Source organism: Paramacrobiotus metropolitanus, unplaced genomic scaffold (genome assembly GCF_019649055.1).
Source record: "Paramacrobiotus metropolitanus isolate TYO unplaced genomic scaffold, Prichtersi_v1.0 Parri_scaffold0000027, whole genome shotgun sequence".
Taxonomy (NCBI): Eukaryota; Metazoa; Tardigrada; class Eutardigrada; order Parachela; family Macrobiotidae; genus Paramacrobiotus; species Paramacrobiotus metropolitanus.
The window spans coordinates 1,240,730-1,266,652 of NW_026570247.1; the positions used below are offsets into that span (position 1 = coordinate 1,240,730).

Below are 25,923 nucleotides of genomic sequence, written 5' to 3' on the forward strand. Positions count from 1 at the left end.
CTCGCCTCGCGACGTTTCGTCGCGGGACATTTAGTCGGCTGGACATCACACCTCGAGACATTTCGTCGCAAACCCGTTTAGACGCCGATACATTTCGCCGCGAGGCTGTTTCGACGAAAAGTCCACTTTAGCAGACGGCCTTATTGAAACTTTCAATAAGGCCAATTGAAATTTCACCTAAGTCCAGGAACACCTAAAAATAATTGAGGGACACTGAAGAAAATAACCTAAGAAACCCAAAAAACCTTAGAAATTTATGAAACCTAAGAAACCTAAAAAACCTAAGAAACCTAAAAAACGTAAGAAAAATAAGAAACCCAAAAAATCTAAAAAACCTAAGAAACCTAAAAACCTAAGAAAACCTTCCAAGTAACCCGGAAAATTAAGCGTGTCAATTCTTTTGCGGCGAAGTGTCCGCGACCAGACGTCTTGCGTCAAAAAGTCGCAAAGTTAAAATGTTTCAATGCAAATTGTCCCAAACCGAAGTGTCCCAGCGTCAGAATGTCCCGCGGCGAAATGTCTTCGCGGCGAAAAATCGGTGCGTCGAATTTAATTGCGGCGAAATGTCACACTCCCAAATGCCCGGGTGCGACTTCGGCACTAACTGATCATGTGGACTTTCCGGCCTGGCTATATGTATATGTTTGATATCTACCGCGGCATCCAGCCGCGTATAATAAGCAAACTAAAACACCTTAAAATTATGATTAACTATTGTACAAGCGGCATTCATTGCTAATCATACGGGATACGGCTTTTTCTCCGTAGAGAAAATGTAGTGCAAATGACAGCCTCTAATTAGGGCACAAAACAGTCGGCTTGACGCCCTTACCTTATGTACCGGCTTAATTGTGCTAAGGCTCATGCAGACTCATCCAGATCTTTTTGTTGGTTTCCTTGTAATTATTATTCATTATCCATTGTGCAGTCGACCGGTACACCGTATGTCTAATTTCAAGTAGGTAATTTGCGCTTAGACAAACTGAACCGCACATTGCTTACGGAAGACGATAGACTCTAGCATCCCGTACGGTGCGAGTTTTACACTTTCCATGCAAAATATATAACGCAGCAGAAAATCCCCACATTATTACCAGTTTGATGTAAACGGCCGTATTCTGAATTTCAGGACTTTATTACGGTTTGAGTACGTAATTATTTGATTTGCACGAGAACGCAATACGTATATATGCTGCTTAGGTTTATATTATACCCAACTTCCGGTTAGGGAAAAACGCGAGCCGATAATAACTGAATTTCAATACGAGTACACGAATCTGAAATTGTTTTACCAAGTATTGTATGAAAAGTCCCGTCCCGCCATGTTGCATTCCCTCAACACTACCCCACTATTACTCAACATATCCGCCTTCACCAACGCTACTTGCTGGACATGGTCCGCCTCACCGCTCTTCCGTCTGCAGATCCTGACGCAGATTCTCCCCAACTGGCTGATCCTCCTCGTCTCGCTCCTTAACCTGCGCGTCTTCGCTCTCTGGCGCCGCAAACCGCTGTTCCTGGTACACCACATCATCCTGTCGGCCGGGGAGCTGTCCCGCGGGATCATCGGGACCATCGGCCCCATCAATCGCCTCATCGACCCGACCCTCGCCAGCACCTGGCCCAACGCCATCACCCTGGCCGGTGGCGCGATGTTGACCACCTGGGTCAACGGGACCATCCTCCTCATCAGTCTGGACCGGTACGTACGTGTGGTCGGCAGTTAACGGGAATATATTAAACGACGGTCTTAAAGCATCTCAACTGGAATTGCTCACTCGGCGCTTCCATTGTAGAGCAAATGACTGTTCAGGTTGGAAAAGGATGGGCGGTCACGAAGCAGCTATGATTACGATTACCAGAATCGAGAAAGACCAGTTTACAGATAGTGTGGGCACTGTGGTATGGCGTACCAAGTGGGCCAGAGTTTATCCAGACAAATGCTAACGACAAATGCTTTTTCAACATTAAACAAATGCTACTGACAAATGCTTTTCCCTACCAGACAAATGCTTTTAGAAAAAACTTTAACAGACAAATGCTACTAACAAATGTTTTTTTCACTATCAAACAAATGGTTTCAGACCAATCCCACCAAACTACAGTGATCTCCAATAAATTCCCTGTAACTGGAAGAGTGGAATTGGAATTTTCAAATGTGAAAAAGTTTCGAAGTCCGCAATCAGATTTGCGGTGGTAGTGTAAAGCATTTGTCAGTAGCATTTGTTTGATAGTAAAAAAACATTTGTCAGTAGCATTTGTCTGTTAAAGTTTTTTCTAAAAGCATTTGTTTGATAGCGAAAAAAACGTTTGTCAGTAGCATTTGTCTGTTAAAGTTTTTTTCTAAAAGCATTTGTCTGGTAGTGAAAAGCATTTGTCAGTAGCATTTGTTTAATGTTGAAAAAGCAGTTGTCATTAGCATTTGTCTGGATAAACTCTGGCCCGTTTGGTACGCCATACTGTGGGGCCAAGATCGCAGGTCTAGTATATTAGAACGACGTCCCGTAAGAACGGAAGAAGAAACACAGCTACAGTATAATCAAGTTTAGAAACACGATCTGTACCTTCCGATAATGTACTATCTAGACTCATGCTACGCTCATGGCAAGCTAGTCAGAGCAGGTAGTGAGACATGGTGAACCGCTTAGACAACATTCATATGGTCAACATCCCTGTAGATCAGGCCAATTACTGTGCGACGAAAAAGTCGATGCTTCGTTTTAACGCATACTGCGCAAACAAGCGCTTCTCTATTCGATCCCAGCGCTGGCGATAAAATTTATTTTAATCAGTTTTATTTTTAATTTTTCAGCAGCGGACTAATTGGTCGATTTCCACTTTATTATTAGCATTATTACTGTATGCGCACTATACAGGTTTTCACATAAGGCGGCTGCGCTGGCCAGTGCCGTAACCCTGTATCATCGTTCGAAGATGTATGAGCCTCACATGGTTAGAAAAAATTTCCGAAACCCAGTTTATATATAACAGGTGGCTCTTTGTGGAGTTCCCGCGCTTCTACCGGCAGCACGCCACCAAACGCACCATAATCCTAAGTCACGTCATTCTCGACGGCGGGATCTTCCTCTTCTACACCACCTTCTACATCGTCCTGGGCCGCAGCACGCTCATGTTCCCGTGCAACCGTGAGGCCTACCTCAATCTATCTGATTATCCCTGGGCGACGGCGGTCTTCAATACCGGCTTCTTTGGCCTCCTGACTGCTTCCGGTCTACCGCAACTGCGCCTGATCTACACCGCTTTTCGGCTGAAATGGCACGGGACCCGCGGGCGGGTACACCCCGCGCGGGGGGAGGAACCGGCGTCCAGCGGCGCCGAACAACTGGCGGACATGGCCAAGAACGTTCTGGCCGGTGCCGCCGTGGTGACCGCCACGGTGGCGTGTCAGGTGATCGCGCGGGGCTTCTATTCTGCCTACATCCGGCAACTGGGTATGGGCTACGCACTGTACTTGCCGTATTTGTTCTTCAACTGGGTGAAGGACCTGCTGCCCTTCTTTTTCTACGTGGCCTTCTATCCAACGTTCCGCCGGTGTCTCCGGCGATGCTGGGTTCTAGGAACCCGGTGAATTATGGGGTTCCCGAATTATACTCAGCGCCGGATCACGGATAACGCCCCGACATACAGAAATGACGCCGGTATATGTCTGTGTACAATCCGTGATTGTACATAGACATATACCGGCGTCATTTCTGTATGTCGGGGCGTTATCCGCGGAAGAGACCAGAACCAGATGAATAAATGCCGTAACAATCGACCTTACCGACCTGACTCAACGACAGAATATGAGCAAATAAGCTCAGTTGTGGTATAGTTATGTACCTTCTCGTAAATCTACGCGAAAGCGAGAAGCTGCATCTCCAACTGATAAATTTATGATTTCTATACTCCGGGATTTCCACTGTCAGAATGCCCACGGTTGCCTTATAGCGTACATTGGTGACCTTTCAACCAATCCAAAAGTGATGAGGAGTTGCCGCTAAAAGCTGTTTAAGTGGGCCGAGACTGCCTTTTCAGAACATTTCTGGAGTAAACGTTTGCCAGCGGACTACTGGTCACTGTGAACTGTATCTCAGCAGTGACCTTTATCTCTACAATCCTAGTTTTTGCCCAGTATTAAGACACTGATCGATGATCTTTAAAGTTACCCTACAACAATAAAAACAAGTAGTCGCGACAGTGATGTTTTATTCTCTTGTCGCGTTAGTCGCCATAAAATCATTTGAATGGTTGTGCAAAACATGAAAACGACTTCAAACGAGAACGAACACACAACAGGTATTAGCAAACTGATATTTCCGTAGGAAAATGCGCGAGGATGCCTACTGGAGCGGTGTTGTTGGCGTGGGTAGAAGATTTCTGCAGCATTATTGCTGATACAATATGGTAGATGTAAAGGTCACTTTTGGGTGTTCCTTGTCCGCGACAGGCGGTTAGTCCCAGCGGCAGCAGAAGGTCAGCCAGACGGCACAGCAGAAATCATGCGCCCAGCGCCGACTGCGCTCCGCCGGCAGGGCCTCGTCGTCGGCCAACTGCCGTCCGGGGGCGGGGGCTAGGTAAGCGCCGTAGCGGACCAGCGGCTGCAGGGCGTTAGTGTCCTCCGGCTGGGCCTGGCTGTTGTGGATGGAGGCCAGCAGGACGACGGCGAGGAGTACGAGCACAGCACGGTTGTCCATAGTGCAGAATAATGTCGGATGTATCACAGAGACTTTATAAATACAACATTAAAAATACGGTTATGTAATGGCACTTTATGCTGTCAGTGAAGTTTTGAGTACGACGGTTTTCTGGTAGACTGAAACTGCAGTGGAGTGTTTAATTTAGATAAGTACTTATACAAATTTGTAGTTTAACCGTAATACGAAAATCAATGGAAAGCATACGTCACTACGGTAACAAACGGGATCAATATTATCAGGTCAAATTCGTACGCATACAAAAATTAACAAGTGCAACAGAATTATAGGGGAGGTATGGATTTACAGTACGTAAGTGCATCATTTCCTAATAATTTTGTTATCTTTCGGATTTCGTGAGGGTGTATTGTAGCTTTGTAGGTGCTGTACGAATACTAAGTATTAAAAAAAATTTGCGTAATAAAGATCAATAATATATGTGACAGATTACTTATTATACTCGTACTATTCAAAAAATAGTCGTATTAGGTGATTTTTGCTTACAATTTATGTCACATAAATTTTCAGTGTGTGATGTGCTTATGCCAAGTGTCGTGTCTCCTTTTATATTACAGCGCTAAACTGGGAATACACCTCGTCTTCCTTTTCACTTCTCATTCTCGTAAAGCTTCGACACGGATTATAAAGTTCATATGTGCACGCAAATCAAAAACACTAATAAAATAATTTTTCGGGGAATTTTGCACTTGATTTCATGATAATTCATAATTGTGGAGTGCATTTGGTTAAATCTCTGTTGGAAATTCATTAAGCGCGACAATAATTACTCGTACATTTAATGGAAAGAGACAGAAAAGTGTTGTTTGGAAAAGAATGCGACAAGCTTCGTCAGCAGTAAGCACACGTTAATTTTCCGTTTTTTTTCCACCCAAATTATTATTGTATTTTACTGTACCTACATCGTACTCGTATAAATGCTTATCCATCATTAAATCGTTTCATACAATGATTTTATGATAGATAAGCATTTTATGACAACTGGAAAGTTTTTAAATGATGGTACGTACCATCATTTAAAAAGTTAAGTACCAGTTGTCATAAGAAAGAAGTCGAAAAATCATAGAAATAAAACTTGATCCATCATTAAAAACGTTTTGAATCAGAATTGCCCACGTGCGCAAAGATGCCAGCAGCTCGCTACGCCAGCTAGCCAGCACTCTGGAGCACGACAACCCTGATTTATCCGACAGTGTACGCCGTCTGTCGGATCAGCCCGCCGCGTTGTCCTACGGCTCGGAATGTAAGCGCTTAATTCTACCCACATTTTTTTTCAGCATTCCCGGTTTTAACTGGCTTATGTTGACAGATGACAAACGCGACCCGGTGAAATCATTAGCCACACAAGTCAGCTCCATCAGCGGATTGGTCAAGAAAGCTTCAAGCGGCCGCGACAACGGTAAGCCTAATTAAACGATACAGTGTAAAATACGTTAAAGGTCACGCGGAGATGGCTGCGTATACAGATGTCCGCGATCTACAAGACACACTGCGCAACGCCAATGAGGCCATCTACAACGCCAAGGTCACTAACGATCAAAGGTCACGCTGTTCACACTGTCAATCTGTTTAAAAAATTTTCGTTTTTTTGCTTATTTTTTCTTGATTTTGCAGGTACAATAAGTTAAAAACGGAAGAGTCCCTGCGGAGCCGGGAACTGGATTCTCTCCAGCGGGACGCGGCGTCCTCGCAGCGGCCGTCGTCCACGGCGGTCTCCACGGCGCCCTCCCGCGACCGCGACCGCGACACCACCGCCACCACGGCGTCCAATAAACCGACAGCCGTTTCCGAGTTCGACGTAATAGTATTTAACCAAAATAAAATATACAAAAAAAATAGTTAATTAAACGGAGATAACTAATAAAAAATTAATTATTTTAACAGTTTACTAAATTTTTTTTGTTTAATAACTGAGTATTTAAAAACTAAAACTGAAATTTTGAAATTTGTTAATAAAAATACAATTTAATAAATAGCTGATTAAAATAATTTTTATTTAACAATTTAATAATTAATGAATTAAATTTAGAAATAAAATTTGTTACTTTTTTCCGAGCAGCGCTACTGCGCGGACCATGGCGGCCCGACGGGCGGTTGGGACGCCTACGATCACAACGAGTTCCTCTCGTTCCGCTTCCGCAACGGTCCCTTCGACGAGACGTTGGCCGAAAAGGCCGCGCTGCTCATACCGACACGGACACCGCAGGAAATCCTGCAGCACGAAGAATGGTACGACACCTTCGAGCTGCTGCAGGCCGCCCGCAAGGAGGCCGTCAACGACTGGCGCCGGGGGCGGGATGCGCAGCAGCGGCGGGCGGTGGAGGAGGCCGCGGCGCAGCAGAAAGCTCAACAAGCGCAGGACAACGAGGTCACTCGGCATGCTTTAATGCAGTCATTTTATTTATCAAATTTTGTTTGAGTTTTGTTAATTTACTTCTTATGTTGACCATATTTATTGTTATGACTTTATTTAGTAATATTATTTTTGTTATTCTCATTTATTTGATTTGTGCATTCTGATTTCTTATTATGTTTTATTACTGTGTTGTCGAGTCAACTTGGCACCTTTTCGTACAGTGAGTTATATGCTAATCGGATACGACTCACTGTACAACACAGTATTTGATTAGGTAAAGGATTTAAAATATCTCTGTTGATATTCTTTAATTCTCACAGCAATAATATTTTTAATCAGCAGCGGAAAATTAATTTAACATTTCTTCCGTTGGTTAAAGTTTAATAAATAATGCTTATACGACTACAACTTAATTTTTAAATTTTTTAAATATTGTGCATAATACGTTTGCGTTGTGTGCGTTTGTTCTGATTAGGCTCGAAAGGCCACTCTGGAAAAGCAGCGCGAAGTGGTTACCGCCCACAAAGAAGTGAAAACCAAGGAGACGATCGAGAAGAAAACGAAGGAAGCGCAAATGTCGCAGCAGCTCGAAGAAGCCGCCCGTAAGGTACACCCACTGATATCCTCTAGCTATTAACGCATAATCTGCACTGTCTTATCGGCAGAAATTCCTGGATCACCAGACGAAACTGAAGTCCCGACTGGACACGCACTACCGCCAGATTGACGATAAATTAGTGCAGATCCAACTGGAAGAGGAGAGGAAACTGCAGGAAGCCAAGGAGCGCCGGCATGCCGCCGCCAAACAGGTTCGCTTATTCACGACCATCGGCGAGCCGGCATTCGTGACCTTTACCGTTTTTAACGTTTTTTTACAATCAAAAAAAGTTCAAATATAGTTAACACAGCTATTAATACAGTAGTAGAAATAATTCAACTTAAATTTCTTCAGAATTTGGAATTTCCGTAAAGGTCACGACCCACGTTACCCTTTTAACTTATTGGTTGGTTTTATTTACACGCACTTGTTAAAATCACGCCCGATTATAATACAAAAAATAAGGATAATCTTTTTCTCAAACTGAAATAAATTTTGTTAAAAATTAATTTAATTTTATAAAAATAAAAAATTTAAATTTTAGCAAATAAAACTTTAAAAAACATTTAATTAAGCTGTGTTGTGTATCATATATAGATTTCCTTAAACAAAATTTTTTGAAGTTATGGTTCATATGTAATATGTAATAACCATATTTAATATGTAATATGTCTTTTCATATGTAATAACCATAAAAATGTCAAAATAATAAGAAAGATAATGGAGAAAATAATATTCTTTTGACCGCGCAGGTCCTGGAGATGGGCGCCCGCAGCGTCAACCAGGCGGAGGCCCAAGCCCAGCGGCGCCGGCAGTCGGAAGCCGACACGTTAGTGGCCAAAGCCCGCGCCATCCAGCATGCCGAGCAGCTGCGCCGGCGCGCCAGCCGCAACGTGGCCAGCGACCCGCAGCGCGTGACCCAACACACGGAGTCCTGGAACCGTCACCTGGACGGCGAGGGCGACGTCGGGGGAGGCGGCGGCCGCGACCCGCCCACCACCAGCTGGCGGGCCTCCGCCAGCATCTTCAACCTGCCCAAACTCAAACTCCCCGAATGGCGCCGCCATCTAGACCTGCATCTGTGACCTTAACCGGTGTCCGACGGCCAGGCGGGCATGGTGACGCAAAATACATTTTTGCTGATTTATAATTGGTTGAAATGCCGGTCTGTTTCCGAAAAACGACCGCCAAGAAAAATGCTGTGTATTTTTAATTTGTTTCGGATTTGTATTATGGTCAGTTATGGGAAAATGCGGCGCCGTATTTTTGGCCAGTAGAGTAGTTGCTATGGAACTTCCATTGCAAATTTGCTACTTTAATTAAAATTTGCAAATTATATCGAACATTAAAAAACGATGTATAAAGGATCATGTGATGTGTATATAATTGGATATGTTAATAAAAAATTGTAAAGTACATGTAGATGATGGAGAATAAATTATATTGATTTTTGAATATTCACCGGGGATTTGTCGCCGTTGTTTTTTATCATTACTGGTGACCTTTATGATTTCTCCGGCTTGAAGTAAATGGAATTTCAGTTATACTCGGAGGATGACGACGATGATTACCGCAAACGCCGGAAGATCGCCGCCAAGCCGGAAAAGAAACGGGACGCCAGTTCCTCGGAGGATGACGAGCGCCCGGGACCTTCACAGCCCGTCCACCGCCCCCGAAAAGTGGCCAAACTGCAGGTACGTCCCTTCTCCAATTTTATCAACATTTATAAATATTAATTAAAATTATAGAAACTGAAGAAACCCAGTCGCGCCAGGCAGCGGCGACTGCAGCGCCCCCCACCGGCGAAATCCCCGGCCACGCCCCCTCCCACCGCCAAACCCCGCCCAATAAAAATTAAAAAAGTTAAAACACCGCCACCCCCTGCGGAGTCACCCCCGCGGGCGGTGGTGCCCAAGAAACCCCGAAAGGTCACGAAGAAGGCTACCGTTAAAGCAGCCGCGGCGACGAAAGCGGCCGATCCGGCGGAGAGGAAGAAGGAGATCACCCGGCTGCAGAATCAGTTCCGGAATAATCTGCAGAACCTGCGCAGTCAGATTATCGCCGTGGAGAAGCAGAATGTCAAGTTGACGGCGGCGCTGCGGAAGCGCGACCCGTGTATCACGGAGAATCTGGAGGATATCCGGCGGCCGGCGTTCGTGCAGGGGAAGTATCCGCTGCGGATGTGCATCTGCGGGAAGTACGCGACGTCGTTTCGGGATGTTCCGGCGGAGCTGTTGGCCAAAGTGGTCGGGCATGTCGATGCGGTGTCGCGGCAGAAACTGCGCCGGTAATATTTAAATAATATTTGAATATATTCGTAATTACAATAATTATAAAATATCTAAATTTAATATGCCATTTTTTACAATTTGTTTTTCCGGGTTTGTTGTTGAAAATATAGCAAAATTAATCGGAGTAACAATAAGTTAGAAAACGGAATTTTTATACTGTCCAAGCGAAACGTATAATTCCTTAAACTTTTTTTGGAAAATTCATTATGCTAAACCACAATTTACAGTATTTTTCAATTTTGAAAGTATATGTTTTAACCTCGGCAAAACAAGCTTAGTATTTACAATAGTTTACCCAATCCAACTGCATAAAGTAATTAAAATTTTCTACGATGGGTTAATAAAATCCGAAGAAAACCGTTTTTCAATTTTTTAAGATTATAATAAATTTTTATAAAAATTCCTAAACATTTATTAATAGATATTTAAATTTTTAAATTATTTTTCGCGTTGGTTCGTGAAGTAATGCACATTTCGATAGGGTGTCCCGGTCGTTCAAAGAGGCGGTCGAGAGCCCGGAAGTAAAACGCTCCGTGACCTTTGCCACGCACTTCCACCTCTTCCCGCCCCCGGACGCCCACCCCGAGCACCGTCTGGACTTCCTGGACAACCTGTACGCCTTCTCCCTGTCGGCCGACACCCAGTCCCTCCTCCTGGACTGCCGCAACACCCCCCACCCGGACCCCGCCCTCCCCCTCAAACACCAGCTGACCCCGGCCGAGCGCCACTTCACCGCCTCCCACCACGACCTCCGCCAGCGCATGCTCCCGCTGTGCCCCAACCTCCGGCGGCTGGTGCTCTCCCACATCCGGGTGCTGTGGTCGGACCTCCTCTTACTCCCGTTGCACGTCGAGGAGGTGGGGCTGGTCAATGTGTTCCTGGTGGACGACACTCCGGAGATCTACCGGCCGGAGGTGTTCGAGAATACGGCGTTGATCCGGGAGGAGACGCTGGGGATTGTGGATCTGGAGGGGATGCAGGGGTTGCGGGAGGAGATGGAGCAGTTGATGAATGAGGCGCGGCGCGGCGAGGGCGTCAAGACCAAACACCGGGAGGCCATCCTGGCGGCTGTGCCGCGGCTGATCAAGATGCCGGAAGTGGTCAAGCTGGTCGGGAAACTGCTGGCGTTGTAAGTTTACCGGCCAGACTTTCGCAAAATTAAACAAATTAATAAAAAATAAATACATGAAACTGTTCAGAGTGAAAAACTAATACTTTTTCTTGTAATGCTTTTAAATAAATTACTTTAATTCATTAATATCATTTATTTTTAATTTATTACTGTTTACTATATGACTTTGTAATTATCAATACTTTTTAAAGCGAAAAAAAACAGCATAGCAATTGGTAAAATTAATATCAAAATAAATATTACCGTAAGTCATGAATAAAATATAAGAGAATTCGATTAAAAACATTAAGAAATAACACTTAAGAAAATTACTGTCATTTAAAAATTTCTTAATTACATACGTGGTTTACATAGGATAATTTGTTTTTCAAAAGCAACCGGAGTCACCGCACTGAGTGTTTATTAACTAGAGTAGAAGTCTAGAACAGCGTTAATAAAGTGATGAATTAATTATGGCTGATTTTGTGGCAATCAGGAATTTGTCGTTGATTGCAGAAAAGAATCAACACGGCCGCAGTGGTTCGGGAGGAAACTGGATTTAGCCGGCATCACGCCCAGCATGATCTACGACATCAACCCGTGCACACGGCGATGCTTGTACAAAATTGCCAATTATTTCTGTCCTGACAGATAACTTGCCGACTCGTGTTTCTTTATCATCTCTTTTCAATTATCTTGTTTTTCGTGCAGCCCGTGTAAATCGCGTGCAGCCCCTTCCCGCGATAATAAACAAATGCATAATAAAAAGGCACGCGCACATTTTCGAAAACTTTTACACGTACATTTTTAAATTAAAATTCACGCGTACCTTCTCAAATATCAGTAAAGCGTCACGCGTAAATGTTCGAAAAATGTTCGCGCATACTTACATTCGCGCATACATTTTACATGCAGGCACACATTTTCGAAAAAAATTCAAAAATTCACGCTTGCATCTTGGGAAAAAATGCATGCCCGCATTTTGGGAAAAAGTTCACGCTTGCATTTTGGGAAAAAATTCATGCCTGCATTTTGGGAAAAAACTCACGCTTGCATTTTGGGAAAAAATTCACGCTTACATTAAAATTCACGCTTGCATTTTGGGAAAAAATTCACGCTTACATTAAAATTCATGCTTGCATTTTGGGAAAAAATTCACGCTTGCATTTTGGGAAAAAATTCACGCTTGCATTTTCGGGAAAAAGTTTACGCCTGCATTTTGAGAAAAAATTCACGCTTGCATTTTGGGAAAAAATTCACGCTTACATTAAAAATTCACGCTTGCATTTTGGGAAAAAATTCACGCTTACATTAAAAATTCACGCTTGCATTTTCGGGGAAAAATTCACGCCTGCATTTTGGGAAAAAATTCACACCTGCATTTTGGGAAAAAATTCACGCTTGCATTTTGGGAAAAAATTCACGCTTGCATTTTGGGAAAAAGTTCACGCTTGCATTTGGGAAAAAATTCACGCTTCCATTTTGGGAAAAATTTCACGCTTGCATTTTGGGAAAAAATTCACGCTTACATTAAAATTTCACGGTTGCATTTTGGGAAAAAATTCGCGCTTGCTATTTGGGAAAAAATTCATTCTTACATTTTTTGGAAAAATCTCACAGTTCCAGTCACAAAAATATGGAAGAGTGTATTGCTATTTGCTGGCCTACAGTTGATGTATGAAGTTACATAATTATTGATTAACCCTCCAGCGGGCGGTGCCCGAAGGAGTGCGAGTTTCCTTTTGAAAATTGGGATTTCTCGACGAAAAAAATCAATTAAGAAGGGGAATTTTTTGTGAGCTTGTGCTGACCATAGGTCAGCGGTGCTGAGTCTGCTGACTATGTCGCCTTGCCAACGCCAATGCCCATGGACAATCTACAGCATAAAAATGTTTAATTTTGTATAATTAGGCGAACAGAAATTAAGCAGAAGCAATTAGTTCATTAAATAGTACAAAAAAAGTACTTTAAAACAGTAGTATAGAAGTTGTCAACACATTGACCACTGGTCAGCAAAAACTTAAAAACTACCAAAACTCGTTTCCATGTATTGTGACCACTACTACAGGTAAAGAAATATAAAAAAAACAGATGCTAGTAGCAATTCTGCTTCCTAAAACTTTTATTACAGTCTCATAAGTCATATGGTACTGTGTACAAATACCCTTTTTACAGTTTAGCATATTACACTGCTGCACGCCTAGTTGCCTGTATTGCGCGCAGTGGCACTTTTTCTGGATTTGGCCGCAGGTGCCATTATCGGAAAAGCGGGGGGATGGTCCAGCTGCATTGGAGATTGGCGCCGATTGGTACTGGTTTAGATATTGTTGGTCACTAGCACTTTTCGGAACGCACTAGCAACCGGATGTAACCCGGAAGAATGTGCTCATCACCAATGTGCACCTTACAGTTTGCAATCGCCAGAGGCTGGTCAAAGCTCAAAATTCCCATGTTTTCTAAAGCTACCCGGCTGCCTCGTCTTTGTTTGCCCAAGCGATACATCGCCAGCATAGGTATAAACGTGGCAGAACGCACAGTGTTGTGCTGTTTTTTGCTTTGTCCTAATTATACGCTGTTTGTTTGTTGTCCGGAGATTGACAACTTTTGATACAATTTTGCTTTTTCGCCGACCGCCCGGGGTGCTAGTCAGCGGTAGCGGTTTTAGCCAGCTTGCGACAGCCGGAATCGTGTGGCGCATGTTAGTGTGCAAACTGCAAACCGACAGCAATTTTGATCCGATTATGCAATAAAAAACAACTGTCGAAATTGCACCCGCCCTTGAATTCGTAACCCTTCATGGGCATTGGCGTTTAGGAGGCGACACAAGTTTTTGGCGGACTGTGGTCAGCTATGGTTCAGCTTATAGAATCCATATCAGGCATATTTGAATAAAGCGTTGTCAACTCTACCTTGTTGATTTATCTCCGGCTTATTTGTTCATCCGCTAATTAGTTAATTAGAGCGACCTACAGAAGTTAGAAAACCTCGAAATTAGCGATTTTCGCGAACCTATTGTTCTTAATTGACTTGAGACACAACTTCAAATTGTGTTTCTAACGCTGCTTTGAAGTCACCTGTTGCTTATTACATTAAGGGATAACGAATAAATGTTACCGATCGCTGGGGAAAAAATCCCAAACACCTTGTCGCCTCCTGAACGCCAATGCCCGTCAACGGGTTAACATTAAAATGAAAGTTAATCTACTTACTCACCTAAACTCTGTCTTGGCACCCAGTAAACTGGTGTTTTCTGGATTCTGGTAAACGTAATCACAGTTGCTTCGTGACCTCGCATCCTTTTGAAACCTGTTCAGTCAATTACTTCCTGGAAGCGCCGTATAAGCAAATCCAGTTGAAATGCTTCAAGAGCATCGCAACTTTTCATCGGGGTTTACAGTTTCTCCTACCCGTACGGTCGTTCGGTTGGCCACCTATAGTAAGTGAATGGGCGATGGTCGTTCAAAGTGGCCACCTTGAATTACAATCCCCATGAACCGTTTTTCTTCCGGTATTTTTCTTTACCCAGTTAAGAATAACGTACCCTTTACAGAGTACTTAAAATTTTTAAAATATCTTGAACCGTTTTCTTGCAAATGCGTCGTTAAAAAAACAGTGACGAAATACTTAAGCCACGCCACGTGAGCCACTGCACTACACCATGATTAGTGCAGTAACCCCCACGCATGTGCGGTTACGCATAGCATTTCAGATGCGTGTATAATTAATCTGATTGATTTTGCTATCTTTTGATTAACTGATTTTGAAGTGTGGGGTTCACAGCTAAGGGTGGGTTTGGCTGGGTTTGTTGTTGTCCATAGCAAAGGCGAAGAAACTGTTAGCGGTGAGGGAGAAGAGAAAAAAGCGACACCGAAGCCCAAAGCAAAGCGGTCCCCGTGAATATCGGCAATTTTTTGTGCTCACTAACCTGTGATTTTTTTTGTTTTACCTGCGTCTGCTAACCTGTAATTAATTTTCGTTTGTCGAGGTTTCTCACCGTTTCTGGATGGTTTTAATTTAGGGTTTTCTGATTTATTAGAATTCGTCAGTCGGACGCACTGGCGCAGTTCAACAAGTTTCAGCTACATTTATCTTGCTTGCACGATTTTACTACTTTCACTGTGCACATGTGTTATTTACACAGCGACAGCGCAGCCGCACAAGTTTGGCGGTGATTGCACTATTCATGGTGTAGTGCAGTGGCTCACGTGGCGTGGCTTAAGTGTTTCGTCACTGTTTTTTTAACGACGCATTTGCAAGAAAACGGTTCAAGATATTTTAAAAATTTTAAGTACTCTGTAAAGGGTACGTTATTCTTAACTGGGTAAAGAAAAATACCGGAAGAAAAACGGTTCATGGGGATTGTAATTCAAGGTGGCCACTTTGAACGACCATCGCCCATTCACTTACTATAGGTGGCCAACCGAACGACCGTACGGGGTACTATTCGACCGCCGATGCGCGCAATCTGCCCAATTCATGTTTCCATTTTTTTTTGAATGATTGTTTATTTTTTCTCTCACAGAGAATCAACCAACAGCGTGTACATGCCAACTGTGCATACCATTATCACAGATAACGAGAACGCCTTGAGCAGGAACGAAATTAAAAAAACACAACGAAACAACATTGACTAAAATCCGAAATCAACTGTATATTAAATTATAAAAAATTACAAAGGCCGCCCCACGGTTGGTGCTGATCAGAAGACGGGTATCTGGTCGCGCGGCGTGTTGAGCAGATCGTCGTCGAGCGTGAACATGGTCATGAAGGAGAAGAACATGCTCACCGCCGACACCATGTGCCACACGTCGTGCTGGTCGTAAAAGTCCAATAAAAAACACGTCTTGTTCACTTCCCGCGACAGCGACGGCGTCAGACGCCAATTGATCGGACCCTGTTGAAGAATAATTCGCAATTAATAATAACAATAATAATCCTTTCCCTAATAAAACGAAATCTGAAAATCAAAATCAGTAAATAAAATTCAATAAACTACAATGTGCAAGACAGGTTGCGATTAAAATTCCGGATTTTTTCGTATTCTTTCTTGGGTCGCCTTTTACGGCCGGTTGGCACTTCGCTACTTTTAAAACCCGAGAAATAAAATTAATTCCGCGGTGCCGCGAACGTATCTAAACGCATATCCGTCCTGTAAATTTATGTAGAAAATTTTCCCGAAATTTCACCCAAGATTTCCCGCATTTTCCAGTTTGAATATCTTTTATTTACGTCATTGATTTATTTTTTTGGTAATTTCTCCAGAAACTCAATCACGATCGGGTTTAATCTGTTTTAATATCTACGTCACCGAATAATTCTGATTTGTGTTAATCGGGATTGTAAATATTTTCAGGGAATTATTTTCCATTTATTAGTGCAACTTTTCAAGGGAGTCCGCTGCCAAAATACGCGCTGTTCCCCTTGAAGACACCGACCTGGAAGAACAAGTAGAGACTGCCGCCCCAGCCGAGCAGTGCGCCGAGGGCGAAGAGGATGGTCAGCCGGCTGATGCGTTCGCCGTGGAAGAGCTTCATGATGGAGTAGAAGAGCAGGTAGAGCATGAGATTGGCCAGGAAGCAGGCCAGCATGTAGGAGGCGAAGTCCATGGGCTGCCACAGGGGACCCATGATGGCCAGCGTCCAGTTGATGACGATGACCATCAGCAGCAGCACGAAGCGGTCCACATGGCCGGGCCGGGAGATGACGCCGTGCGTGCGCCAGTGCAGCCAGATCCGTCCGAACATCCCTGCAGCAAACCCGGCATAACTCGAATAACGATTAGAAAAGAGTTTTTCACAAGTCATCTGCCAAACTCATTTCAATCTATTTTATCCATTTTTTGCTTCAAAGATGTGCAAGATTTTCCATTTGCTAGATTTTTACTTAAACGACTGGCAAAAAATCTCAAAACTATTTTGCATCCATTTTTTTACGGCTGTCACTTGTGTGGCAGGAATAATTTTTATCCATTTTTTACTCAAGTCATTGCCAGATTTTTGTCTATTTTTTTACTCAAATAATTTGCAAAATGATTTTGTATCCATCTTTCTACGGCAGTAAGTTATTTTACAAAATTTATTTTTACCCTTTTTCACATAATCTACAAAATAATTTTTACCTATTCGTTTAATTATTTTTCACTCATTGTAATATTACAAAAAATTCAGGAGAAATAGGAAATGTGATATGGCTAAAAATTAAAAATTATTAACTACAGAAATAAAAATTTTCTGTTGCAAACTGCCCAAAAAACAGCCAAAAATTTCAGAAAAACTTCAAAGAGAAGCCTTTAGAAATTCACCGTCCGACACCTAACCATTTAATTCTCTAAATAGCAAAAAGCGGAAAAACGAAATCCCAATACTCGTACATTGTAATGAGCGATAATCAAATTCTTGTTACAAAAAAACTCAAAAAAAAGTTCAAAAAATAAAAACAAATACTTTTTAAAAAAAAAAACAGAAAAATTCCCCCGCTCTTACCGCAATCCAGTTTCCACCGGCCGATAAAGTAGATCTGCGCGCTGAGCATACAGGAGACAATAATCAGCGCCACGGAGAAGGTAATCCACACATAAATACTAGCGTACACCACGCCCAGCATGGCCACCAGGATGATGAAGGCGAAGAAGGCGTAGGCCATGTAGGCGTTGGGCAGGACGTCGGCGTGCCGGTTCTGGTAGATCTTCAGCATGCCCAGGCCGGCGATCAAGTACATGAAGGAGGTGTCGAACTGGAAGTTGCTGTAGCTGGGGCAGATGTGGTAGCTGGCCGACATCAGGCCCTCCATCATCAACGCCAACCCCGTGGCGTAGTATAACTCGAACTGCGCCGGGACGCCGTTCTCCACGTCCCCCTTGGCCGGGGGATTGGCGTGACGCGCTGCGGAACGCTGACGCTGCCGACGGCGCACCAGGAGGATAAACAAGATGCCTAACCGTACAATAATGCTTAGAAGAAATCGCGGAAAAAAATTACAAAAAACTGACAGACAGAACCAAAAATTGTCCAGCAATTATTAAAAAAAAATTTAATAAATCCTTCAATTACAATTTTTTTGAAAAAAAACTTAAGTAAATCCGAAAGTGAATTTTAGAAGATTAAAATAAGAAAATAAAGGAATGATATCTGGAGGAATATCAATACTGCCTGTTTAAAATGCACGAAAAAAATCATGGAAAAAAGCGAAATAAAACCAAGTCAAAAAAAATATCAGAATTTAAAAACAGAGGATTATTAAAAGAGTATTCCTTAAAAGATCTCGACAATAAAAATTAGTTTCTACAAGTCTACTGAATTAATAAACAACCTCATGGAAACACAGCCGAAGTTCCTAACAGCATTCATCAAAAATAAGAAAGCACCAAAACAAAACAAAAAGCAGAAAAAAAAATCGTTTAACTAAATCAGGCAAGGTTGGCTGAATTCCAGAAAAATCAACGGAAAAGCTTCCTGAAACCAGGGAACGTAATGCAAAATTAAACAGAGACATTTGAAAAATCAAGGAACAGGAGGAAATATGTTAAAAAAGTATTTAACACCGAAGAAAGAAGCTTCGTAAAATGTGGAAAATTCTGAAAATAATGCACACTGCTCACCGAGGAGCACGTAGCCCAGGTTGCTGATGACGTGGTTGAAGTCGACGACCATGCCGACGGGATTGGAGCAGGCGAAGTTGTAGTAGCAGAGGTCCTCGTTGCCGGTGTCGTGCAGCGCCCGCTGCGACGTGACCACCAGTTGCGCCACGGGCAGCCCGTAGAAGATGCAGATGGTGATCATGGACCAGCGGTACTGTCGGTCCTTCTTCGACAGCCGCTTCCGCGTCTTCCGCGTCAGATCCCCCACACACAGCTGGCCTGCGCGTTCAGGGAAACACATTATCACCCGCTCCATATTTTCATTCACAATGTAATCGGAATACTAATTTAAATTTAATTTTAAGTAAAAATTTAATTCAAAATTTAAATTAATTCACCATTAAAACGCGATGATTTTCTTACGAAAAAATTATTTTTACACAATATCAGCATTAATTAGATTTTTACATAAATCATTGTTTCAATTATGAATTAACTGATAAGGAAATTCATTGATAAATGGAAATGGGTAGATGTAAAGGTTGTGCACCTTTGGAACGGATAATATTCTTATCGTCCTCCACTTCCTGGACGAAATCCACGTCCAGCGACTCCAGGGAGGAGTCCGAGGCGCGTCGGATCACCTCCGAGTCGTCATCATTCCCGACGGCCTCGTCGCGACTGCCGCCCGGCTGCTCTTCCACCGTGGCGTCATCATGCCCGCTTTTACCGCGCAGCGCCGGCTCCGCGCCTTCCGGCCGCGGAATCGGCTCCCCCTCCACGTCCTTCTCCAGCTACACATTCATTTCACACTTGAATCATGAGTAAATCACTGCATTTTTATTAGGAACATACTGTAACCACAATTCCCAATGAAATAACCAAACCTCGACCTTTATTAAAAAATTAATTTACCTCAATTTTAAAAAATCCAACATACACCAGCACCGTGAAATATATGTACCGAATGGTTTAAAAAGGCCACCGAAAATCTAGAGTTTTTCCCCGCAGATTAAATCACAACAACTTTTTAAGTACACATTTTATTCAAGAAACCACAATTAATAAAAAATTATAAAAAAAAATGATTAAAATCTAACTCGATACAAACAGAAAAACGGTTACAAAAGGACATGAAAATCAGGAAGAAGAAGATTCAATCACGATAATTCATTAAATTAAAAAAAGGAAATGAAAATCAGGATTTTTTAAAAGAATAAATCACAATAATTTGGTATGAATAAATCTATTTTTAAAGAAAAATTCCCAAAGCAACCTTCGAAGCGTACTAAACAATAACTTGACATAAATAAAAAAAATCCAAGAAAATACTCAGGTCACTTTGAAGATTTACCGAATGGTTAAAAAAAAGGAAATAAAAATCGATATTTTTTTCCGAGATTAAATTACGATAATTTTACACGTCTAAATTTCCACAAGCCCTTAGCCAACCTTGAAAATACATAAAAAAAATACCCCCAAATGTACATAATACATACATAAAAAATAATAAAAAAACATAAACAATACATAAAAACAATATAAAAAATGCCAACAAATACATAAAAAAATACCTCGTTCAAGACTTTACTGCCGCCCGTGGCGGGCGAGCGTGTACAGCGCCCGTGGAGGATGTTGCCGGCCAGCAGGCCGCACGTGATGACGTAGAAGCCCAGGAAGAAGCCGACCATGGCGAAGATGGCTAGAAGGTATCCGCGCGTGTCCAGCGTGGGGATGATGAGCAGCTCCACCTGCTTGACGCGGTCGTAGTAGGCGCTGCTGCTGTTGATGGTCGGCTGGATGTCCTCCATGGCGTGACAGAAGAAGTCCACCGGCTTCACCGTGATCACCACGTAGAAGCGCGAATACTGCGAGCGGGTGACGACGATGGCGCCCTTCGATGTCACCGTCTGATAAATTCCTATCAATAACATCTTTTCTTTGTAGGCCGCAATTTTTTGGAATTTTTACACATTTGAGAATTTTTATTTTTTATTTAGTCTGACTTTGGAGTTGAATAAATTCGTTAGAAAAATGTTCTGTACGAGTAAACTCATTCTCTGCGCCGCAGTTTCCATTTTTACCCAGCCTGCCGAAACTAATGAGTATTATCGTACTTTTCAACTAATGTTTTACGCTAATTCTTGGCATTAAAGTTTTCGTTATCTAGAATTTACATATGATCGGGAATTTAATTCTTGATATTAATTTCGAATAAAAACTCGTTCTTTTGAAAACAGCAAAAAACTTTATAAAACAGCAACAACTAAATTTACTAATGTTTATTCGGCAACATCCAATTCAGACAAACAATGAGCTTGCGTAGGTAGAAACTACTTAAAATGGTTCAAAATTCAAACAACAAAAAGGTTAATCGAATGCGCCTTTCTAGTACTTGTATGATTAACAAAATGCAAGCTTTTATCCAAGACAAGGGGGACCCGTACAAAGCCATCGTACTACAGTATTTCCTGGTTTGGAGAGAGCGTCACACACGTATGATAAACTGGAGAAGACATTTTGCACAAAAAGCGGTTAACATTTCCCAAGTTAATCCTTATTAAATACTAATACCTAATTTCCAGAAAACCCTTTTACAATTTAACAACTAAATTTTTGTTATCAATTTCGCAGAAAAATAAAACAAATTTATATTGTAATCTATAGCATAATCTCGCACAAAACTGATCAGTTGCAATTTTACAATTTGATTTTTTCAATTTTAATACATAAAAACGACGAAAAAAATTAATTCCAAAAGATTTATTTCATAAAAAAATATCAGATATCATTCATTCCAGAATTTATTTCCATCGAATAAATTCGCAGAAAAAATTCAGAATTTTATTCCGGAAATTCATTTCGTAGAAAAAATTAACTGCAATTTTGGAGATAAGAAAGTGTAAAATCTGTATCAGTAAAAAACGTTCACGAAAAATTGTTTAAAAATTCGGTAATTATTTTGCACCTTCGATCCTTAGCTCCGATTCCAAATCGGCCACGGGACATTGCACCGGTTGTACGGAGAAGTACGAGCAGTACTTTTGCGGCTCCAACGCCCGCATCTGCACCAGCACGCGGTCGATCCCCTCGGGCATGAGGTACTCCACGTACTGCGGCATGGAGGGCGTCACGTTGAGGTACAGCGGCTGCGTGCGGTTGATGAAGAAGTCGCGCACGGGGGAGGCGGTCAGCGTGTACTGGGTGCTGTTCATCGACGCCGAGGAGATCTCCATGTAGATGTTCTGCTGCACCGTCGCGTTACTCAGACTGCTGTTGGCGTCCTCGGCCCGGTAGTTGATGGTCGGGCACAGTGTCCGTCCGGTGTGCCAGTACGGGTAGATGCGCTCGGCCAGCAGCGGGATCTGCCAGCTTAAAACACCTACAGAGAATGTAGCCGTCAATTCCCTGTACGAGAGTGCATGCAACGACTATTGGCTAACAGGGAAACGAAGCAGTTCGACACAGCATCTATAAAAGAAAATGGACTGAATCTACGAAACAACTTTTAATGCTTTTTTTAGGCCACTAGCCTATTTTGCAATGTATTATTTTTAAGGTAATAACTTTTTCTGATCCCTTGTAAACAAAAAAGGTAAGCAGACATTACAGAAACCAAAAAGTGAACTGTCGGACAGAGCGTCCGCCCGGTGCGCCAGTATGGTTAATTTCGCTCGGTTAGCCCTTGAAATTTGCCAATTTAAAAACGCCTGAAGAGTGCGTACTACTGAATTCCCTGTACCATCATTTAGGCAATGCCTATGGACTAACAGGGAAATCAACCAGCTCGTTGAGTCACATAACTGCTTCGAGGTATGAAAATGAGAACATAAACAGTGTATACTGTAATAATTCTGCACAACAATAATTCCTGCCTTTCTTCTGATTACTAGCGCTATTCTGCAATTTACTATCCATAAGCTAATTTATTCTGACGCACATGATAGTAAAAAACGTCAAAACAAGTTAGAAATCGAGTACCAAAAAAGTTCCTGTTAAATTGAGGAAAAAAAGCTACGCTTCTTGTTAGTATCTGTACTTCTCTACGCGAACTCCCTGCACAGAACAGCGAACTCAACGCCAAGTGCCATACCTAGCTGCTGCTTGATGACGACAAGAAGGGGATACTTTTCCACAGCATTCCTGCTCGACACCAGCACCCGAATCGCGTCCGTCTCATTCTCCAGGCGCGTGTAGTTAAAATGGTAAATATCCGTGGCATCGGCGTTCACCTGTCCGGAGTATTCCTGCCCGAAATTCCCGTCTATCTCCTTAGTGTTCTGCGCGAGACGCGACAGCGCACTCGACGCGGTTGCAGCGACAGAAAGCAGCCACGATACCAGGAAGAAATAATACACCACCACACTCAAACAGATCAAATATTTCTTCATGACGCAAACGGTTAGGGGAAGACACGATTAACGACTCCGCAAGGATTTTTCCGAGATCATTGTGGAGAAAAATGAATTATCTAACGATAAAAGGCATAGCTTATCATCTTATGCGACACAGCGACACCAAATCAACCACAGTATTTTGGCATCAAAGATCACAGATTCAGTGTTATGACTAACAACCACTTCCATCAAATTATGGAAGACTTCTCCATCTTATCGCTATCTCTGACGTTGTGTGATAACATTGTGCGCTGTACGATTGAATACTGGCAGGCAAGTTCAAGGCTACCACGACTCAAAAGAGACTAGAAAATCAGGAAAATGAAAATCCAGAAGTCAGAAGTGAGAAGTGGTGTTTCCAGTATAAGCTATAAAGAACACTGCCAGCCAGTGCGGGCCGGCAGCTACGTGCCAGTTATTTTGAGAAGGCGGTCCGAACTTCCGGTGGCTTCTCTGGGATTCAAGCAGTTGCAGGCCGCTCTTGAAATGATTTGAAATAAAATTTGAAATCGAAAAAATGAAATTGTAAAACTAATTTCCTGGCCAAGTTCTCTCTTATCGGAGAAATACATTAAACGACAATCATTAATATTTTAATAGAACAAAAGCTATATATTGATATTCTGCCTTGAATTAATGGACATATTCCACTGAAATTTTGTTAATTCGGCGTAATTCGATCCAATTTTTCCATCCAAAATTCAGTTGGTGAGATTCTTCTTGAGAGTAACTACGACAGCGCTTGTCGATAGAAATTCAACGGGGTAACGCACGTCAGTGCTGGGCACTACGGCCGCGGAAGGCCTAGATAAATTGCATGAGATTTTCTTGTTATACTCGTAGTTTGCCCGTTTCTTTCCTTATTTTGCCACTAAGCACCTCACCGAGAAGGCGCACGCGCTGGGCCTTGACTAGCTGCAAATCAGGATTTCGTCGCTGCTTTTCAAATGCAGCGACGGCTTGGTGCCCCACGAACCTCCGTTACATATGCGCCGTCAACGCACACTTCCCGGCGGACACGGAGGACATGCTAGCAAAGGTCACGGCTGTGCATGCTCGCTGGGTGCGCAGTCTTAGATATCCAGATAAGGGGTAGACCAGTCGCCGTTATATTCCAGTGCATGTATGCTGACTAGAGCAGTGCATCCATTTTCTGGCAGTCAGAATTTCGTTTCTTGACACTTCTCCTTTTGTATTCGTGTTTAAAAAGTTGGCTATTATGTGTACAATATCTGTAGTAGGTGAAAACTAAATACATATGCAGACAGTTTTACAGTAAGCCTTACGTTTCACATGTACCGTATGCGGTATACCTTAACGGCTTAACTTACCCTACTGCAAAGTACTTCGTACATGTACCATTCTTTAAAGGGCAGTTTGGTAATAATTGTTGTACGGCTTCTTCATTTACGGCGACGCGAGCCGCATAACCTTTCGGTCTTCGAATTCCATTAGGTGAAGTGTTGAATAACATACAAAGTATTAAAATCACTTGAATTCATCATGTCACCAGTTAATTCGTGATTGTAGCCTATAAATCATGAAAAGAAAAACTTGATAAGTATTTTTCATCAGGAATTGTTTCAAGTGCCCACACTACCACCGGTGTCGAGATTTACCATGCACTTATTGTGTATTGTGCAGTATAACCTTTACCTTAAGCAAATGCTTAAACAAACGTGGTCACACCGTTAACAGTTACCCTTTTAGCAGTTCAGTTGATCAAGCCAACTATGCATCCGAAACTTGACCACAGTCCACAAGGTACTGCATACGTTTTACGTTATCTGCATTCTGTGAATCTGTACATGTACAGACTTTAGTGTGGAAATTCAGGTTGTTATCACATCGCATACAAACAGAATTTGGTACTACGTATTACATACAAGTACTGCATCGACGCGCTACGGTTGTGCCACATCATGAACGACGTACTGTAGCTGACAAAACTTGCATTGTGCTTTGTACATTACGATGTGCGAGTTTTTAAAATTAATGCTGGCTCGCATTCCGTGTGGTAAACTGAGATGGGGTACGTCCTCAATTACATTTCGATAGCGGCGGGAATGCAATGTGTACACTGTCTTTTATTGGAATGAAAAATAAAGGAGCATAATGTTCCTGTTCAACGAAGCTTGGCGATTTTACATAATTTTGGTAACAAGGTGATATACGAGTATTCAGCTCAAGCGGTTTATTCTCCTAATACCTTTCAATTTTCTGTCCTCGTCTTCTTAGCAGTTTCTGTTCCATCTTCTGTATTCTTTAACTACGGCCTTTTAGATAAGTGCATTTTAGTTTTTCTGTAGAAGTGTTTCGTTTTCCTATCAAGTAAGTACATTTTAATAATGATACTAAAGAGGAAAGCAGTTGAATGTTGTCAAAGCGCTTCAACATGTTGTGTCTAACTGTTCTGACCAGCTTGGCACGAGCGTAGCTTCACCGTGTACATTTAGCGGAAGGCCAAGCCGCCAAGGTATGTCTACATCTGATTTTGTTTTGGTTCCTCTCCACTTCGGACACGACGTTATTAATTACTTACATTAGGCCTGCAATCTGGCCCAGAGTTCTAGGTTCCTGGTTCTGGTGATAGAAATCACAGCTGATTTCGCGACATTGCAGTCTTTTTGCTGTATAGCCTTGCTCCCTCGAAGAGCTGGAAAAGCAGTTCGGGTCACGATGCTCTAATAGCATCGTTTATGTCTTTTTTGTTGAAGATCGCAGGATTTTGCTGCGGATACTAAAGGCCGCGTCACCATACTGTCCAGCACCGCTACCACGGCACATTATGCACTACGGCACATTATACACTGTAGTGTAATGCCTTGCCGATACTGTTAATGACGTCTTAGAAACGGTCGACCGGTGTCGCCGGTCAC

General features: G+C 42.5%; 3 protein-coding genes across 3 annotated transcripts; 2 read left to right on the plus strand and 1 right to left on the minus strand.

The window, feature by feature from the left end:
• Positions 1–5,064: 5,064 nt before the first annotated feature.
• Positions 5,065–8,954, plus strand: LOC129587923 (coiled-coil domain-containing protein 112-like). Its single transcript, XM_055481892.1, has 9 exons — positions 5,065–5,552; positions 5,822–5,958; positions 6,025–6,114; positions 6,182–6,257; positions 6,330–6,513; positions 6,775–7,083; positions 7,547–7,678; positions 7,737–7,880; positions 8,422–8,954. Exons 1-9 carry the CDS (start codon positions 5,497–5,499, stop codon positions 8,752–8,754), a joined length of 1,461 nt encoding a protein of 486 aa, XP_055337867.1. The 5' UTR covers positions 5,065–5,496; the 3' UTR covers positions 8,755–8,954.
• Positions 8,955–9,003: 49 nt separating this feature from the next.
• On the plus strand, positions 9,004–11,817 carry LOC129587922 (uncharacterized). The gene is made up of 4 exons (XM_055481891.1): positions 9,004–9,363; positions 9,418–9,956; positions 10,442–11,089; positions 11,588–11,817. The coding sequence occupies exons 1-4, from the start codon at positions 9,199–9,201 to the stop codon at positions 11,724–11,726; spliced, it is 1,491 nt and encodes a 496-aa protein (XP_055337866.1). The 5' UTR covers positions 9,004–9,198; the 3' UTR covers positions 11,727–11,817.
• A 3,751-nt stretch (positions 11,818–15,568) lies between these two features.
• On the minus strand, positions 15,569–23,359 carry LOC129587909 (SID1 transmembrane family member 1-like). The gene is made up of 8 exons (XM_055481862.1): positions 22,741–23,359; positions 21,616–22,029; positions 20,222–20,568; positions 19,198–19,441; positions 18,669–18,926; positions 17,554–18,003; positions 16,507–16,817; positions 15,569–15,965 (listed from the first exon to the last, which is right to left on the minus strand). Exons 1-8 carry the CDS (start codon positions 23,036–23,038, stop codon positions 15,771–15,773), a joined length of 2,517 nt encoding a protein of 838 aa, XP_055337837.1. The 5' UTR covers positions 23,039–23,359; the 3' UTR covers positions 15,569–15,770.
• Positions 23,360–25,923: the final 2,564 nt, after the last annotated feature.